Below are 19,764 nucleotides of genomic sequence, written 5' to 3'. Positions count from 1 at the left end.
AAAAAAAGACCAGACTTCATGGGGGGAGACCAGATTTCATGGTCTGTGACACATTTTTCATGGCTGTGAATTTGGACATAAGTTACATCGACATAAGTCGTAGTGTAGACAAGCCCAGAGACAGTAGCTGAAGTCATGAGAATAAGGCATAGAAGAAGAAGGAGGTGACCAAAACCAGAGGAACACTTATGAACAGTATGGGTGTGAAGAGAAGTAGACACATTAAGGAAAACCTTGACGCAGATATGAGAGCTGAAAGTATAAGGTAAGTTTCATGTTGATATTGTCATAAAAGGTTACTTATACTATAACAAACAGCTCCTAATACTTTTTTGTAGGGGAATTATATTTACATTCAGTGTTATTTAAGTGGCTGCAATGGGGCATCTACCCACACAAGCTTTGTAGGGGCAAATTAGGCCCATTAACTTTAGGCTGCAGCTGGAAGAAACCTAGGAAGTGGAAGGGCCTAACTGCAGATGAAGTCCAGCTGGGGGGGGGGGGGGGGAGGGGAGGAGAGGAAGCGGAGGAGCTGGGCAGGATCTAAAAGAGAGGAAGTTGGCAGGCTGGGGGAAGAAACCTGCAGTGACACTCCCTGATACATGGGGGAAGAGCATGAAGCTGCAAGGACAGAGTAGCAAACAGTCCAGGAAGGGAGCAGTAAGGTCTGGGAGAGTAAAAGCCCAGAGCTGCTTGGCTGAAAGTCCCTGAATTAGAATCTGGTGTAGAGGATGGGCCAGGTTCCCCTACCAGCCACTGGAGGAGTGGCACAGACCATCCAGTGGACAGCAGACTGCCTGGGACAGTTTAGTTCAAAGGATTTGTGATCCCCCAGAAGGGGGAATAACTTTAATGTGACTTAGCCAGAGGGCTAAGCTATGAAGAGGACAGTGCTGCCGCTCCTCGCACATGAGAGGCCATGGAGTAGCTGAGGGAAATGACAGACTGCATAACCACAGGAAGGGGTGCCAGACCAAGTGAAAGAGCTAGTTTCCTGGATGAACCACAAGGAGGATACTGCTGAACTGTGAGTATAGCAGTCCCCGTAACAGTGACAGTGAGTAATAACCTTTCCCCAACATCTGTTTATTAATGTTCATTTCCGATATGATCTCCTTTTTTATTCCTTCAGCTGACTTTTTAATATTGTGAGAATGGTTTGTTTTTTCATATCACAAAATGTCTCCTAAATAAGTAAATGGATCTGAGTGGAAAGTTGGTTCCATATAAAGCAATTTCTTGACTACTAAATACACCAGGATAATCAATGTCTTGTCAAAATGAAATTCTTATACATTATATAAACCTGAATTATTTTTTTAAAAAAACAAAAAAAACCTTAATTTTACTTTCTTCAAGCTCCTCTTCCAGACCCACTTGTACTGTGAATATGGAAAACTGCCAACTAATAAGAACTAGGTGGGTGGCTATTAGCGATTACTGATAGGAATTATTGTCTTTTGTAAAAAGTCTGCAGATTTTGGATGTAATCAGTCTTGGGAACCAGATATACTTGTTAATGTTACTCCTACTCTTCCGCTCTCATTCCCTCAGTCAGTTACATCCACTTGGTGCTCCATATCTTAAGTTAGACTGTAAATTCTTCCAGGCTGTGGCTGTTTCTTGTATGTTTGTACTGCAATCAGGACAAAGGGGCCACATTTAGACTGGGCCCTCTAGATATTAATTTCATTAACAATGTAAATAATTATACTTACTGTTATTTTACTAGGACAATCGTTAGAACAGAGGCCACTAAGAACTGTGGAAAAACAGAAGTGGGGTTTATAGTTATTATATTGTCAAACAATTTTACAGTAAGCATTACCTCTCTCTGAATATATTAGTGTACAGCATCAATTCAGGCCTCTCTATATAGGTATACTTAGCTTGCCTCTCTTGTAAAAATAGTTAATGAAAAGAATAAACTGCTGTTGTATAACTTACATTAACATTTAAAAAGACTATTGATCCATTTAAATTATGCCACTTTGCAGAAGGTAATAAGCTAATCACTGCTCTATCACACTTATTATACTAACCAAAGATAGATTTGCCACTTAAGAAAAATGCAAACAAATTAAAATGTATGCTAAAAATAGTTGCATTGTATATTTTGCTCATTATCCTTCATTTCAATTGTATGACTACTCCTACAATTTACTTACTTTTTTAAAAATCAGATTAAAAAAAGGAATCAAACTTCAAGGTAGTAATAAAACTGTTTATATTTGTGAAAAATTATAATATATCAAGCAAATTGCTAACAATCATTTATCCCATCAGTTAGAAACTACTGTTATTGACAAATGTATATAGTTGCACGTAATGCATAATGTATTTGACAGTTCTGATTATGTTTAAATCTTACTAGATTAAGTAAGTGTTGTCACTTAAATGTTTAGTGATAATTAACTAAAGGGAGGACATGAAAGCTGTCTGATGCATCATCAGATGTATTCTGTCACATCACCTAGTGCAAATAAAAAAAAAAAAGCACACTGGATCATTCTGATTGGAGAAGACCAAGATATCTCCTCCTCCTTTGTCCTGTCATTTCTGGTTAGCTCTTTGAATAAGGGATGTTATCTGTCCAATTGATCTAGTCATAACAGTTCTTCAATACTGAGAGTCTGCACAAAGTACATCCAGCTTTTACTCAAGTGCTGCTAATGCATTAAAATGTAACTTCCTTGTGGCTTCCTGTAACATAAGTGAAAGTCTACCCCTCAGATTTCAAATGGCTGCAGATTTGGGCTCTGCCATTCCAAGGTAGGTCTGTGAATTGGGGGGAAAGACGAAGTGCAAGCTCCAGAATTGAGGACCCTCCAGCGAGAACACCAAACTTACAACTTACAGATAACTGACAGATCAGAGCATCTATGCCATTGAACCTGGGTGATGCTGTTTAAAGTCTCTCCCAGTGTTTAGCTGAAATTTGGAACAGCAAGCATTGACTTCAGAAATAACTAAAAAATTTTAAATGAATGGCAGGAAGTACTGCTGATCATTTCATTTAACCGCACACAGATTTGAAAAAACCCCAACAGTAACAACCTCCAAATTCACTTATGCTTGATTTTGAGCACTGATCTGATCCATGATGTCAAAATATTTGAACTTTGCTCAAATATGCAACAGGATCACACCACTAAAATGTTTAGTCACTAATCTTAATTTGCTTTACTAAGAGAAATTTGCTTACACAATACTCAGTCCCATCTATAAAAACTCAATTCAGTGATTGTTTTATGGTGGGTTCTAAACCGTTACAAAACGTATGCAACACAGAAATCTAAGTTTTTCCTGAATCATAGCTATCAATTAGTCCAACTGTAGACCAGAGACAACAGAACATTGTTTTCTGAACTTTCAATCAGTCTAATACGATGACAAGCTCTTGTTTAACTGATAATCAATTTATAATTCCGACATTAATTATTGTTATGGAGGTTCATCTGGCTAGCTCATTGAAAGAATGGTTTGGGTAAATTAGCTGTGCTCATGTTATTGAACAATGTAATATATCATAGCCTAGTTCTCTAAATATACTGGGATATAAAATCAGTGTCTGAATAATACAAGAATATCTCAAATTTACAGTTAGTATTTTCTATAGGACATACAACTGTAATCTACCTTAAGAAAGCAGTATGGGATTGTCAATGTGTATAATGAACATATTTTTTTATATAGGGTTAACACACTAAAAAATGTAATTTATCTTGAACTTCTTCTTAAACAATTACTAATTAGTAATGCTGGGGCCTGTTTGCATTTTGAAAGCTTGTCTATATTCTAAAGTTTTACCAGTTAAACTAATATAGTTATACAGATGCAAGGTCCATGTGGGTACTTTTTTCCAGTAAAAGAGTGGAGTTATTTGGTTAAGCTTCCCAACCAACATGCAGTAAACCTGAAAAAAGGCATTCTGATACTAGAATGAAAGTGTCCATATGGAGGATTTGAGAGTATAAATATTGGTTTAAATTCACAATATAGGTTATATCAGAAATGCATTTCAATGCAGACCAGGCCTAAACACCTTTTTACTCTCCCAATTCTGGACTACTTCTGGCCCACAGAGTAATTTAATCAGTCCTTGGGTGGCCTAAATTACAGCAGTGCTGCATATGGTGAGGCTTAGGCCTGGTCTACACTATGATTTTAGGTCGAAATTAGCAGCATTACCTCGATTTAAACCTGGACCTGTCCACATGACGAAGTCCTTTTGTTAGACTTAAAGGATTCTTTAAAATCAATTTCTTTACTCCACCTCCAACAAGGGGATTAGCAATGAAATTGACCTTGCTTGGTCGAATTTGGGGTAGTGCAGATGCAATTCGACGGTATTGGCCTCCGGGAGTTATCCCAGAGTGCTCCATTGCGACCGCTCTGGACAGTGCTCTCAACTCAAATGCACTGGCCAGGTAGACAGGAGAAGGCTCGCAGACTTTTGAATTTCATTTCCTGTTTGGCCAGCGTGGCGAGCTGATCAGCACAGGTGAACATGTGGAGCTCATGCAGAGCTCATCAACATGATGTGCACATTGCCGGGGCACATTGTCCGGTCTGTACTTTGTGAGATGTCTAGGTCCATGTCTATGTCTTCATCACTCCCGTCACCACGCTGCCACTGCCTCCTACCCTGGTTTTGCTTTTGCAGCTTATGGTTCTGCGCTGAAAAAAGGTGCAAAACAATTGCCTGCTATTGCCCTGACGGAGGGAGGGGCGACTGATGACATGTCTTACAGGGAATTAAAATCAACAAAAGGGGTGGCTTTGCATCAAGGGGAAACACAAACAACTGTCACACAGAATGGCCCTCTCAAGGATTGAACTCAAAACCCCGGGTTTAGTAGGCCGTTAATTTCACAAAACAAATCGGGTCAATTTCTTGTTTTGATCCACTCCATCTATCTTTTACATCTTAGGCTGGCAGCAGACAGTGAAGTACAACTGCTAGCTATCGTCATCTCCTGGGTGCTTGGCAGAAGATGCTGCATTATGACTGCTAGCGATCATCATCTCCTGGCTGCTCGTCAGAAGACGGTGCAGTATGATTGCTAGCCATCGTCATCTCCTGGGTGCTCGCCAGAAAATGGGAATGACCTGGCTGAGTCACTCTCATGTCTGCCCAGGCGCCCTATACCAACTTCACCAAGATCGGCTAAAAGAGAACCCAGGAGTATGATGATGATGGCTACCAATCGTAATGCACTGTCTGCTGCCAAAAGGGAATAAGCAGCTGCAGTGTAGCAATGCAGTCCCATGTCTGCCAGCACCCAGGAGACGTGCGGTGACAGTGAACTGAGCGGGTTCCATGCTTGCCATGGTATGGTGTCTGCTCAGGTAACCCAGGAAAAAAGGCACAAAACCATTGTCTGCCATTGCTTTCACGAAGGGAGGGAGGGAGAGGGGGGCCTGACGACATGTACCCAGAACCACCGACGACACTGTTTTTGCCCCCATCAGGCATTGGGATCTCAACCCAGGATTCCAATGGGCAGCAGAGACTACAGGAACTGTGATAGCTACCCACAGTTCAACATTCTGGAAGTCGATGCTAGCCTCGGTACTGTGGATGCAGTCCACCGACTTAATGCACTTAGAGCATTTTGTGTGGGGACATGCACAATCGACTGTATAAAAACGATTTCTAAAAAACCGACTTCTATAAATTGACCTAATTTTGTAGTGTAGACATACCCTTAGTCCCTGACTGCCTTTCCTGTTCCCAGCCCCACAACCAGGATGCTCCCTTCACCAGGGCTTGTGAAAGGGTCCTTGGAATGCAGCCTTATGACTGTCTTCTTCAGTTTGTGCTGCTGGAAGAATCCTTCCCAAACTGGAACTCCCAGTATAAAGACTAATGCAGAGGTAAAGCACAGAGCACCAGTGGGGTTTTAAAAAGTTATAATTCCATTAAACTTAGCTAATGCAGAGCTCAATAAAAAAAATTTTCCTACTATCTTCCCTTTATATTTTTATAGTACTATGCATCCCTAATATAAAATATTTACTACTATGAATGTGTATTCAGAGCAGTGGAATATATTTGTCTTCTGGACCTTATACTCTAAGCTAGTCTTGTATCTCACCTCCACTTTCTTTTAAATACTGTCCAAATTTCAACAAAATTAATCATCATACCATGGGCACTACAATCTTTCAGCACAACACTGCAGACTAGAGTTTCTGCCTTAACTTTGCATTTCCTTTCCCCCACCTCATTTTAAGACAAACTGTTAGTTTTTGAAATATGGTGTTCAAAATCACAGGTCTTTGCCTCACATTAGTGCCAGATAATGTCGTCAGATTACTGTCAGTAACTTTGAAACTTTTTTCTAAGTTTGCCAACTTGAAATGAACTCAGTTAAAAAAAACAAAGTGAACAGAAGTTTGAAAATAAACCTACTTTGGACATCCTGCCAATTTTTGTGGTTTTACAGTAATGTTTTCCTTCAAGATATTTCTTTCTTTCCTGTTGCTGAGTGAAAGACCTAGACAAATGAGGAACTGACTGAACACTCAGGCGAAACAGTGAAACTGACTATACAAAGTGCTATCAAGGTATGCATAGTAAATAAACTTAATAAAAAAAAATTGCCATCCTAATCTCTTTAATTTATAGTAGCATTCAGTGTTACTTGAACAGAAGTGTAATTTTTAAGTTGCCCCTTTAAACAGTGCTGTAAAGTCAATATTATATCTTTCTTAGTAACAGTTTCGGGAGACACATGATTGAGGAAATATCTTGGTGACCATGAAAAAGTCAAGACTTTCATCAGCAGAGTGCAAATTAATATCTCATTTCTTCTTGTTCTTTTCCTCAGCCGACAAACATAACCATATTCTTCTCTAAACTGTGATCAACCAGCTAACCTTCTTCCCAGTCCTAGCCATTGCCAGGCACTAAAAAAGACATATCTAAGCTGTCAAGACATGCATCTGACGAAGTGAGTATTCACCCATGAAAGCGCACGCTGCAAAACATCTGTTAGTCTATACGGTACCAAAGGATTCTTTGCTGCTTTTGCATATCTAAGCTGAATGACAGTCATAAACCTATATGTCATCTGTATACTGATGGCACTGGCCTCACCTACCATCTCACATAATATACTGAATAGGGTAAGATATTACACAGTTGCCTATGAATGATTACCTCACCAAAAAAAAAAAAAAATAGAAAGGCCTCTCTCTACACTACAGATTAACATTCCAAATTTGTTTTAAAAACTGACACAAAAGAAAATTTATTTCTTAGGACCAACACCAAGAACGTATGCCATCTTGATCAAATTATTTTTGGATTACTCTACAGTCTCTGAAATCCATCATTACCTGTTAAAGGTAGAACTATTCCACATCCAATATCCAAGTGCAGGGGTTTTTGCTACTCTTTACACTGTTTTAGATGTTAAGGAAATTAACTATACTAGGGGAAATATATAAGTCTAATTTATGTTTTTGTATATAAGAGAAGAATATTTTCAAATCTGTTTTGGGTTTCACAAGTCACCGATTTTGGCCTGGTGTCAGTGAGGGAAGCTTCCAAGTGCCTGCTCAACTGTCTCAGCACAGACTTCACCTTTATGATCATTGGGAACCAGTTTCTCTACAGCCTCTTCAGCTGTCTCAGTGTGGACCACACCCACAGGCCAGCTGGGGGCCCAATTTTGCTGCAGCTTGCTCAATTGTCTCTGCACAGACCTTGCTCACATGCTGGTGGGAGTCAAGTTTAACATCAGCTTGCTCAATTGTCCTGGTATGGACCTTGCCCACAAGCCAGCTGGGAGTTGAGTTCCTGCAGTCTGCTGTCTCGGTCTGCAATTTTTGAGTGGGAAAAAGGAAGAAACAAGCAATGCTGTCCTTCAAATTCTCCTTAGAAATTCAAAAGTTTTTGAGTTTAGCATTTCTGAAAAAACTTTTGAAGCTAATGAAGAAGCAGAAAAACTTAATTAAGAATCTTAAAAGTTCTGTGAAAATTCTGCTATAAAGGAAAAGATGGATTCTGCTGCTTGTGCCACTTGGAGCAAGAGAATTCTGGAGCGTACCTTCTAAGGGGCAAGCCTAAGCACAGGCTCAGAGTGAAGATTTGATATGCCATGGACATGGGGCATGCCCTACTGTGAAGACTGTCTGACTTGGAGTGTATTGCATATATTATTTTAAGATACAGTTGGTCAAAATTTGTGTTTAAAATACTTGATAGTGTCCTTTTAAATGCAGATAATAGAATTAATTAAAATAGAAAAACAAGATAAAAAGGATAAATAACCTGTCAGAGTTCTGTATAATATTTAGAATTATTCATCTGCAATAGCCCCCTCCATTTTTAAGACTTACCGTATATACTCGATCATAAGCCGGTTCATTTATAAGCCGACCCCCACAAAATGGATAAGTAAAAATAGAACATTTGTATGACCCGTTCATAAGCCGACTCTCTATAATTCAGGGGTCAGCAAACTTTGGCTCCTGGGACATCAGGATAAGCTGTTGGTGGGCCGAGATGGTTTGTTTACCTCGAGTGTCCCGGCACGCCAGGGAAATTTTTTTTCGGGTGGGGGGGAGGGAGAAGCTGGGGGTCAGGGGAGTAACCCCTGTGACCACCCCCCACGTGACCCCACTCTTAGCCCGAGACCCCCACACTCTCCACATCCCATCCCTTCCCACCTTATCTGGGGAAGGCCAGCGGAGGATGTCTCTGGCCTGGCTGGAGCTGCTCCGCCAGGCTGGGCAGTGCGGCCGCAGCCTGCTCCTGTGGGTCAGACTGGGCGGTGAGGCAACAGCATGTTCCAGCAGGCTGGGCCAGGTGGCACGGCCGCAGCGTGTTCCAGCAGGACGAGAGGCGCCAGCCCCGGAATTGCAGCTGCTTCAGAGGCTCGGGGGACAGCAGCATGGCCAGAGGCGCAGAGACTCTGGCCCTGCCTCTTCCTTCTGACTCTGCTGGCTGTGCAGCCTCTCCTTGCTTCCTCTGTTGCGGGGAAGGGCTGTGTTCCACCTCTCCCTCTCTATACTCGTTCATAAGCTGACCCCCTTCTTTGGTACTTACCTTTTTTACTAAAAAAATTCAGCTTATGAATGAATATATACAGTACTTTTGATATACTAATACTACTATGCTTTTCTTTTCTTGCATTATCACACTTAGTATAATAGTTAAAGTATTCATACTGCTTTCATTAATACTTCCATTTTTATATGATTTTATGGTGATCACTTACCAATAACTTTAACAAAATAAGCATCTGCTTCAAAGTTATTCTTTAATGTGTGGATGGCAAATTCACTGTTGAAATAGCCTTTGCTTAGTACAATGATATCCAAGATTCCCTGGGAGGAAAAGATCAAAAGATTAGAATAAATTAGCAAGCTAAATAACATCTAAATACAGTAAACATAAATCCTCATGGAGAGAAACTATTTCTCAATTTATGTGCTTTGTGAGATTTATAAGACACCAAACAACTTTGATTTCATATTAAGATTCTAAATCATCTAGATTAAATAATTACATGTAACATAATAGAATCAGTTTTCTTCTCCAACCTCTAATCCCAAGTCAGAGGAGAGGGGCAAATTAGACCATAAAACCCCTTTTCCAGTTCTGAACAACTTTCCCCCTTGACATACCTATTCCTCAAAGCCATGTGCACCTTGGACAGCTGAAAATGACTCCCTCTGGAGCCCAATGGTTGTAGACCAACAAAGGAACCTTCTTCCAAATTCTGTTTGTGTATGAGCACACTCTGTTCTCAACTTAAGTTGAGGTGTTTTAACTATTTGCATATAAAGTGGTTACTATTAAAAAATATCTGAAATACTTGGAATAACTATAGTATCAGTTGGCAAATGTTGAGTTTTTAAATATCTGCTATATATAAACCAACATGTAATCAAAGATTGTATTTATTTTTTTACAGCTGACACAATCAGTTTAGCTTGAAAACATATCTACCTGAAGAATACCTGATTCTAGTAATGTTTTTGTTAAACTAATCTTTGCAAGGACACATGAAAAAATTAAAGAAAAAATAAAAACACCCAATTTTGTGTGGGGAATTCATTTAACTGGTTTACTACCTATGCAACTTTAAAGCACAAGTGCTCGTCAGATACTCATGAAACTGCTCTGTCTATAAGCATCAAACACTATGTCACCATGTCAACTCTACAGAGAACAATTTTACTTTTGAGTTGAGAGGCTGGCTGGGTAAATTACCAGCAGCTGACGCGTGACTTGAACAAGGGATGGTGATCTCTGCCTTCAGCTCAAAGCTCTCTAAGGAGTGAAATGGGAGATCAGAATGACTCAAAACCATAACATATAGTTTTACCCCAGCAGATCTTGTCTGAAAGGTGTATTGACTCAGTGACTGCTGTGGAGCCAAATTACCAGATATCCAAATAGCTTTGAAAGAATGGCTTTCAAAGGTAGCAAGGTTGACTCCCTCTGCTTTGGTTTCCTTCCATGATTTTCTTGCATAATTTGTTGTTTCATTTTTGTATATATTAAAGTAACTAAATATCCCCAAGCGAGTTACTTAAAAAGAAAAGGAAGATAAAGTTACAAAAACCATTTTCATCTATGTTCTGGACACAGCAAAGAGTAACAGCTGGGAATCAGACATAACTGCCTTGAGGAGATAAAATGCCCTCCAATTATGTGGAGTTATTCAGAACTTGTCAAGAGTTATTTATGAACATAGCTTTTTAAGAAAAATCTAATTTAAAAAATGGTATCCTACGAAATCATGAATTCAAGACTTACAAGTCAGTTTTTAAGTACTCTATTTTTAGGTACAGTAACAATGGAAGTGTCACTTAAAATATTTTTTAATCAATTACAGACAACAATTTACACACATCTGTCTCTGATTGAAACAGATTTGTTTTCTAGGGCTTGACTGTGTCTAAGGCTCAACCCTATGTAAAGCGCATCACCCCAGGAGAAAACCAGATAAGGAATTTTACAGTTACTTCCCTGTTCCCTGTGCACAAGCTTTACCTTGGGAGGTCAGGGACAGGGAAAGGGGGAAATAACTTACTAAAGCTCTGAAACTTATTGCACTGCTGACAAGCGGATGGAGGTGAGAGAGAAAGATCTACACTCTGCCTACTCCCTGGGGAGATCAAACATAGAGCCCCATCTTTTCCTCCTATGACTGAGCCATGATGTAAGGAGACCTAATAGATCCACACAGGGAAAAGGGTTTTACTCCCTCTTATTACTCTGTCCACCAAATAAGTGTAAATTACAAATTACCTTGTTTAGGGCAGATTGTAAAGTTTATATCAGAAACCTAGATTTTCAAAAATGAGTTCTCTCAAAGCACAAAAACGTGTACTTTGACTGCATATGCAAATCATGTACTCCATGCACTAATGGCTAGTTATGCACCTAACAGGCCATTCCCCAAGTAATTAGGGACACACTTTTTAAAAAATCAGATCTTTTATTACAGCGACACTGAACATTAGGAGTTTAATACCAAAATTTGTATGTGAAACAGCTGGATTTTCATTGCTTTGCAATCAAAATCAAATAAGCCTCCTAATTACCTGAAATTAGGCTCAGGTCAATACTTGCTAAGTTTGCAAACTGAGCTAAAGTTTCAGCTTTGACTTAAATTTGTGTTAGCTTTTGGATTTTCTTATCTAATTTTGCACTGCTTTAGTCAGCAGACAATAGTACCAAGTGCCATGTACCGTGCAATGCCATTGAATCCTTTGTTATGTTTAATGGGAATTATATCACTTTTATTAATTCTTAACATAAAACATGGCTGTGCTAAGTAGTTACCAGCTTTACACTCAAAGATATTTTAAAGTACTTATTTCAATCTAAATTACTAGGTAATATAAAAGTATTTTCCAAAACTTAGAGGACAGCAAAAACTGACAATCACCTATAGCCCTTGGAATCCTATCTTACTTCCAAGAAAGTCTGTAGTCTAGGAAAGATGGAATGGGCAGTTATTTAGGGGCCAGATGGAGAATATACCAAAAGATAGCCTGTGGTTAGTTTTGGGTCTCAAGAGTTAATCAGGGCATGGAGATAACTGAAGGTTTAGAAGTCTGACAGGAAGTAGAATTTAGGGAAGGCCTGGCATTGAGATGGGGATCATGTGTTTTATATCACTGTATGTTTTATGTAGGGAGTAGTTTAGTATGATGGTTCAGGTGACTGGATTTGGAGCTTGTCAAAGGTAATAGTCAATGGGAGGAAAGGAGTCCCTGCTAGATAGGGGTCTGAATGCTTCTCGAAGGATTAAAACAGTCACTAGGGGTTGGATAGAGTAATTCTGGTGGTTGTAGTTGGAGTACAATACTGCAATGAGTTTACTTGGTCTAAGATTTAATATTAATTGCAAAATTCTCTTAATGCAGCAATAAATTATTTTTCAAATCAACGAAGTTGTAAATCTTTGGGTATTTTGGTTAATTAGTCATAGAATGAGCAGTTTTTTTTCACTCTAGTGATAAAAATATCAAAGGGCTGCTGAACCCCCGTTTAGCATAAATGTAAAAAAATTACGCCAAAAAGTTAACAAACATAAATCTATTCAAGGTATTTGTATCACGTAGTGTATCAATCAGGCAGTTCTTTCACAAATTCTATTGCTTACCCTTCAGCTTTAACGGACTTGTTTTAATTAACTCATTAGCTTTCATTAGCTTTTTAGATTTCCTAGTCAAATAGTAAGTAGTAGTACTTTAGAATGAAAGCTCAAATAGGAATGAGCAGATAGCTATTAAAAGCAGAAATACAGTGAAGGGTTCTGAACTCACATCTTCATAAATGTCAAAGAAGGTTGCCACCACAGCATCTTTGATTTGATTTAGATCAGAGAGTTCCCAGTAGACTTTAAACATACGATGTACGCTTCTGCAGCTTGCATTGTTGCATGGGACATTCTCTAATAAAAATGCCTGCTGATTGCTGTAAAATAAAAAGCCATTAACAGTTTATCCCATATAAAGAAAGTCTGTATATCATATTTCATCTGTAATCTCTCCTACTTAAATATTTATAACTTCATACCTCTTGAAAAATGACTATAATAAAAAGAAGCTAACAATTGGTGGATACTTTATATCTACCTACTACTAATCACCTCCTGAAAACACAACTTGTTTCACTTTATCCCTGGAGCAGAGGTCATTTGTACTAAAGTGATTTAAGGATTAAAGGGAGAGTGAAGAAGCCTGGTCCTGGAGTAGAAAGTATTGTTGATATTTTCCAAGCCAATCAATAAAAATATTGTAATGCTCGATACTGTCCAGCCCAACTTGAAGTATTTCCTTGAATAAAAAATGTAACTGAAATACTACATAAATGAAGTATCAGAGGGGTAGTCATGTTAGTCTGGATTTGCAAAAGCAGCAAACAGTCCTGTGGCACCTTATAGAATAAAAGACGTATTGGAGCATGAGCTTTCGTGAGTGAATACCCACTTTGTTGGATGCATGCATCCGATGAAGTGGGTATTCACCCACAAAAACTCATGCTCCAATACGTCTGTTAGTCTATAAGGTGCCACAGGACTCTTTGCTGCTTTTACATAAATGAAGAAAATTAATCTCCACCCTTGCATCAATATATTAATAACTTTATGAATCAAATGATTCTCTTAAGGTTTAGGAACTTTTTGTTCAAATTTAAGGTTAATTTCAGTGTAATTTAAGGTTACACTAATTTCCTAATCACTACATTTTTCATTACTGTTCTAAAACAATAACTTCTATAAACCAATGGTACAATAATAACAAGATATAGAAATAAACTGTATTAGACATTTGCTATCCTCCAAAAAGACACATGATACAGTGAGGTTGTGATAAAGACAAGGAGATCAAAACCTGGGTACTAAACTCATCAATATCATCAGTCTACAGACTTAACAAATGCAGAGACCTCTGCCTTATAAAGTTCCCCCCTGCCCCTGTTTACGCTAAGTTTTCTCCTGAAATTTGGGAGAAAGCAGCAGCTTTCTACAAAATCTAAAAGGCCGATGTTTGTAGTTAAAAAAATGTTAAAACAATATCCAAACAAATTTGTGAATTGGGAGTGGGGGCACAGCTCACGTCATGCTCACAAGATCTTACAAGTTTGCCAGTGTACCAGGTTATTTGCTATATTTGGATATGATATGCGGTGGAGGGAAAAAGACAATGGGTAGACAACCATACTAATAGAGAGGACTATTTGCCAGGGCTGTTAGTCAAAGATTGATAGATGACAATACTGGTGTTTACATTGCATTATTCATGTCTTTCACAGGGTGACTGGCTCCTCTAAGAGTGTGTGTGCACATAGATTAATTACCTGCTGCCCAACAGGGCTCAGGAGAAGGCACCTGGGCTTTATAAAAGGGGAGATAGCTGCAGGTTGTTGTTAAATGCCCACAGACATTTCAGGGAGTAAGAAGGTTCCTGCAGGGCCCAGAGCCAGCAAGGGAAAGAGAGGCCCATGGAGAAGGCCAAACTCCAGGCAAAAGGTGCTGCTAAGAAAGCAGAAAGACAGGACCCCGCCCTCCCCCGCCCCGGGGAGGAGAAGCTGTCCCCAGCTTGGGACAGGGGTGAAAGAAAATAAATTTTAAAGAGAGGACAGACCCTCAGGGAGGAGGGGCTGGGCCAAGCTGAAACAGGGATGAAGACTTCGTAAGTTTAAGATTGTTCGGAAAGACTTTGTGCAGGACTTAATAAACTGGACACCAAAAAGGAATGTTTTGAATATATAGCCTGTGTGGACTTTTTTAGTAGAACCTGAATTAACGGCTCAGCAAAGCCACACTAGCCAGCTGGGATGCTATAAGGTGCTTGACAATCTGTGATGCACTTCATGAACATTAGCTAATACTTACTATTTACCTCACAGAAGTTTTGTATCTCCATTTTACAGAGCAACAAACAGCATAATGTATTGCAGTGACCTAAGAGTGTTTCCCCAATCTCAAGGACTACCATCCATAGTCGGTATTTTGGGGCGTGGATTGAGGATTTTCTTTGAAAAAAGTCACTATTTTCCAGGGTTTCAAGCAAAACTTGGAGCCTGGCCACTCAATTGCTATGGCTCTCACTGGCAGCATCACAGAATCCACGGATGACTACCACAAGGCATTAACTAGGGATATTTTCTCTCTCATGGACTTAAATTTGTTGTGCTTCTGTGTGTATATGAGTATGAATGTGAGAGAGAGAGAAGGCTTTTTATGTTGCCACAACTGGACATTATGGCCTAGAAAAGAATGCACTTGCCAATGAGGGCTCTAAAGGCTGCTGAAGAAGCGTAAAAGTTCCTCTTTCTGTGTACAGTGTATTTTGGGATCAATTCCCCGGTAGGAATACCATACCCTTTGCCATGGATGCCACTGCTGCATCACCTTTATGGAGGATGAAAAGAGAACAATTGGAAGAGGGCATAACACAACCCTGAGAGAGCCCAGATCTTCCTCCTGGGAAGAAAAGGCAAGTCACAAAGATTCCCTGCAAGTGTCTCCTTAATGAACAAACACTTCTTGGCTTTCTGCTTGCCTCACTTAACCTGCTCCACCAAAAGAAAGTTGAGAGAGCAAATACAAAGAAGCCCACCTGGGGAGGAATGCCAGTGAAACTCTGATCCCTTTTGGGGGAAAGGAGAATGATTTTGGGGGAAAGATTTTGCTAGTTGCTGCCCCCAAAACAGATTTAAATGCTACAATTGCAATGGATAAGATGGAACTACTGAATTGCTGCTCTGCTTGCAACACCACCAACAAAGAATCTGGTAAAAAACAAACAAAACAAAAAAACTACCAAAGGGATGTGGCTAAGACCTACAACTTCCTGGACTAGTCTGAAACCACCGAGTATCTTCTGGAAGAAATATACAACAAAATGTCTAAGATTGAGGGAGAGGCTGAAATCCAGAAATAGTTTGTTTGGTTATTTAAATAACCATTCTCTTAGCTAATAATTTGAGGTGCGCTATTGGTTATATGAATCCCCTTCTTCCCTGATGTATTAATACTTCCTATACAAAACAAATGACTCAATCCTTTGTTTATTACTACACTCCACATTTTAATGAAACTTTTATAAAACTATGAGCCTCCTTTAACAATTTCGTTCTTTAAAAATATTGTCAAGAAAATTTTTGCATTTGTATCTAGTATGAATCATCACCATTTTATTACCTCTGCAATTTTTCTGACATTGTACTGTCTAAACCTAATACCACACCTTATTATCATAAAAATGGTAGCATATTGTAATTTCTTTATGTATTATATTAGTACCTTGTCAGGTAAGGCTAGTATATGATATGGTGACACAGCTCGAGTATAACATATTGTTTCAATTTACCTTTTTCATGGTCTTTTGATACATTCATTTGTAAATGGACGTTTGTTACTTTGCAAGAACTTTTACGACGAGGCTTTCTCCCAGTTTAGTTTCCAACCACAATATTCTGTTTTATCATTTAATCTATATGATTAGATACTAATTTTTATGACAGATGGTTTTTCAGATTTGAATTGCATGATATGTTCAAGACTGACTATTTACCCCATGGCATATATGATGGAAACCATAGGAAACTTATTTACTACTGTATCCTACATTTTCCTTCTTTGGTTGCCTGAATGCTTTTCTGTTGAAGCATGTAGTCAAGAAATATGGTCCCATGTCAAAAGAATATATCTGAAGCTCATAGTATGGACAAGCAATAATGGAAGTTACATTGCAAAAAAAGAAACACGGAAAACATATTAATAATAAAATGGCATTGAGAAAGGCAAGAAAAACTGGAAGGCAGGCAACATAGCAAATAAGCAGATGATGTAAGGAAAAACTTAAATATATGTTGAAAGCTGAGAAGCACACAAATAGAAAAATATCCAGTAGACAGAGGACAAAAACCACAAATTCAGAGATGCTGAGTCTCTCTCATGGATGAGCAGAGACCAGGAACAGTGGTTGTTTATAGGCACAAATCTAGGTTTTGTCTGTACATACTTAGAGGTTGTTGTTTGTTTTTTTATCCTGATTTAAAAAAAAAATAGTACACAAAATTAAAGGATAAACAGAGTCCCTTGATTCTGAATATGCAAAAACCAACAACACTGCCCCCAAAGTAATAATAATGAAAGTAATATAACAAAATACAAACAACTGTGAAAAAACCTCTACCGTGATTAGAATTCTCCACCCAGTTATTTAAGTAAGGGGTAAAAAAATGTACTAAGAACAACACTGTCTATTATGGCCATCTAAACATATGTAAATTCTTATAGCAAGGTTGTGACAAGGTCAATTTCCTATTATTTTAATGACACTTGGTGGCTTTACTATCTCAAAACAAACCTCTTGAGTCTGACAAAGGAAGAGAGTCCTTAAATGGCAAAATAATATCCCTGAGAGTCTATAATTCAAGAACAAAAAAAAAGGGGTGGGGAGAAATGGGGGTAGAAAATGAGCAGACCATAATATAATGATAAAATGTCAAGTCACTGCAAGTTATGCTAATGTTAAAAAAAGAAAATACAGCAATTAAGTTGAAGTACTGATATGCAGCAGAGCAATATAAGCCCACCAAGCACAGGAACTCTGATTTAGGACTGCCACATCACCCGTAGCATGCTACACACAATATTAACAAAATATTTAGTTCTCCAGCCAGTGCTGAGTATACAGATTGGTATAACTAATTTATTTACCACCTGCATAACATTATTCCAAACAATTTATGAAGTATAGTCAAGGGAATGTAATGTCTAGTGTAGTGTGACCTTCTAATAAAAGGCTGTATATTGTTGCAAAGCTAGACTTACTAGGGTCAGGTTACGGGTGGCATGGCTTAAATCAGAATACCTTTCTTTCATGGTTTTGTTTGTGTCCACCTTACGGTTATTTTAACATACTTTGTGGGAAATAGTAGTAAATATCCACTGCTCAGTTTCTCATGCGCACCTGACCTTGGGTCATTCTATGAACTTTATTCTGCGTACTTTACAATGACTGCCTGTTACCTAAAGGAAATCTGAATGACTAATATCTAGCTCCAGACATTCATGATCATATATATTGGCCTCTAACTTTTAGATTTACTCAGTTCTAGGTTGCCTGTCCAGCCTGTATATTAAGGGATATCCCTTGTTTTACCCTATATCTGACAGCCTGTAGCCAATAATGACCTACTAAGAAACATTTGATTAAATATGTTTTCAAGTAATGCTGATGCAAAGGATCATACAGTATGTTGCAAATGTATTATTTTGTTCTACCAAGAGAATACCATGAAGAGAAGCTGCTTACAAATATGCAGTTTTGTATTTTATCTACTTAGTGGTTGTTTACTTCAAATATGGGTAGTTGTGTTCAATTTCCTAGTTATGAACTATATGGTTCACTGTTCTTAAACTGCTACTCATGATATATATATTTCATGTACAATAACATGATAATATACTATTAGCCAGTAAAACTGCCTAGGTTACTACATTTGAACAAAAAAAGTGTATCCTTGGAAAATAATTTGTTAGGTTTTATGTTTATAGTTTAATACCCATTTTCCATGCTTTTTGGGATGTTAAATGAAAAGCTGTGTTAAAAGTAACTGGTTACCATTAATTTTATTATAGCTTAGAGAACTCCTAATTAGGAGGCTGAATGTAGCAAATAATATAGAGAAGCATATGCAGTATTTAAAAAAAAAGTTTTGAATATTATTACTCTCTCTAAAGACAGAGTACAAAGAAATGAATACATTAGAACAACACTGAAGAGATTAACTGTTGTATAGTTACCGGATTTAAATCCTCTTACCTATTTATTATAATTTGAATATTGGAAATTCCAAGATTTTAAATACAATCCTATTCAAAAGAAAGAAGATGCATGCATTTGTATTGCCTATAGATTTATATATAGGCAATACAAATGCACATAGATTGGAATTCTAATCTGCAGATTCTGATTCAAGTATTTAAGTAAATCATCCTTCAAAGGCAGAAAAACATATAGCAGCCCACTCTGCATTAAACCTCTTCAAGTACAAGGACTTTTGGGGTTCAAAGGGACATTTGGGAGCCAAAAAAAATGAATTTATTTATTTAAATATATTCATGCTGTCAATGTTACAAGGCTATTATTCAAAATCAATAGGATTTGGCAGGAAATGAAACAGCATGGTCTTATTTCAGATATGAAAACACTTGAGGCTATCCATCATTTTTCTTCTTATTTACTTGGAAGGAGAGTGAACCAAAGCCATCCCTGATCATCTCAAAACATATTATCTCTACTCCAATGTTTTGTAGAGAATTGCAAAAACCCACTTTGAATCAATTTTTCAGAAGGATGCTAAATGCATATAATCAATTTTATCTTTATTCTTCCATGTCAGAAAGCCATTGTTGTAGATCAGCATGGTCTCAGATGAATAAAATGCTGAATGCCCCCTTTAATTCCACTAAGTTACAATATCATAGCAATTAAAAACTAGGCTTCCTGGACTCTACCACAGATTCAAGTCAAAGGTTTAGAAAAAAGCTCTTATCACTTAATCATAGTAATCAATCACTGAAATTAGATGTGTAGTAGTAGTATTAAAGTTGTAGGAAAAATAATTAAATAGCTTGATCCAAATAGACGGTTCTTCAGAAACTAGCTGAGGTTTCCATTTTTGTTTTATTTCAAGTAGAGTTTTAAAATTTAATTCTTATGGTCTATGTGAATTCCACGAGTCCTTTGAGCCAATGATGCATTTGT

General features: G+C 38.1%; 1 protein-coding gene across 1 annotated transcript in view; it reads right to left on the bottom strand.

Moving 5' to 3' along the window:
- Positions 1-19,764, bottom strand: part of ITFG1 (integrin alpha FG-GAP repeat containing 1) — a 187,414-nt gene that overhangs the window by 48,644 nt on the left and 119,006 nt on the right. Inside the window, exons 11-13 of the mRNA XM_030581828.1 lie at positions 12,802-12,952; positions 9,234-9,342; positions 1,719-1,762 (exon numbers count right to left, since the gene is read on the bottom strand). Of these exons, the coding sequence (XP_030437688.1) occupies positions 1,719-1,762; positions 9,234-9,342; positions 12,802-12,952 (304 nt within the window). The remainder of the gene's footprint in view (positions 1-1,718; positions 1,763-9,233; positions 9,343-12,801; positions 12,953-19,764) is intronic.

The sequence above is a fragment of the Gopherus evgoodei genome, chromosome 12 (assembly GCF_007399415.2).
Source record: "Gopherus evgoodei ecotype Sinaloan lineage chromosome 12, rGopEvg1_v1.p, whole genome shotgun sequence".
Lineage (NCBI taxonomy): Eukaryota > Metazoa > Chordata > Testudines > Testudinidae > Gopherus > Gopherus evgoodei.
Note: the sequence above shows the minus strand (reverse complement) of the source record. Positions and strands in the feature narration are given on the sequence as shown.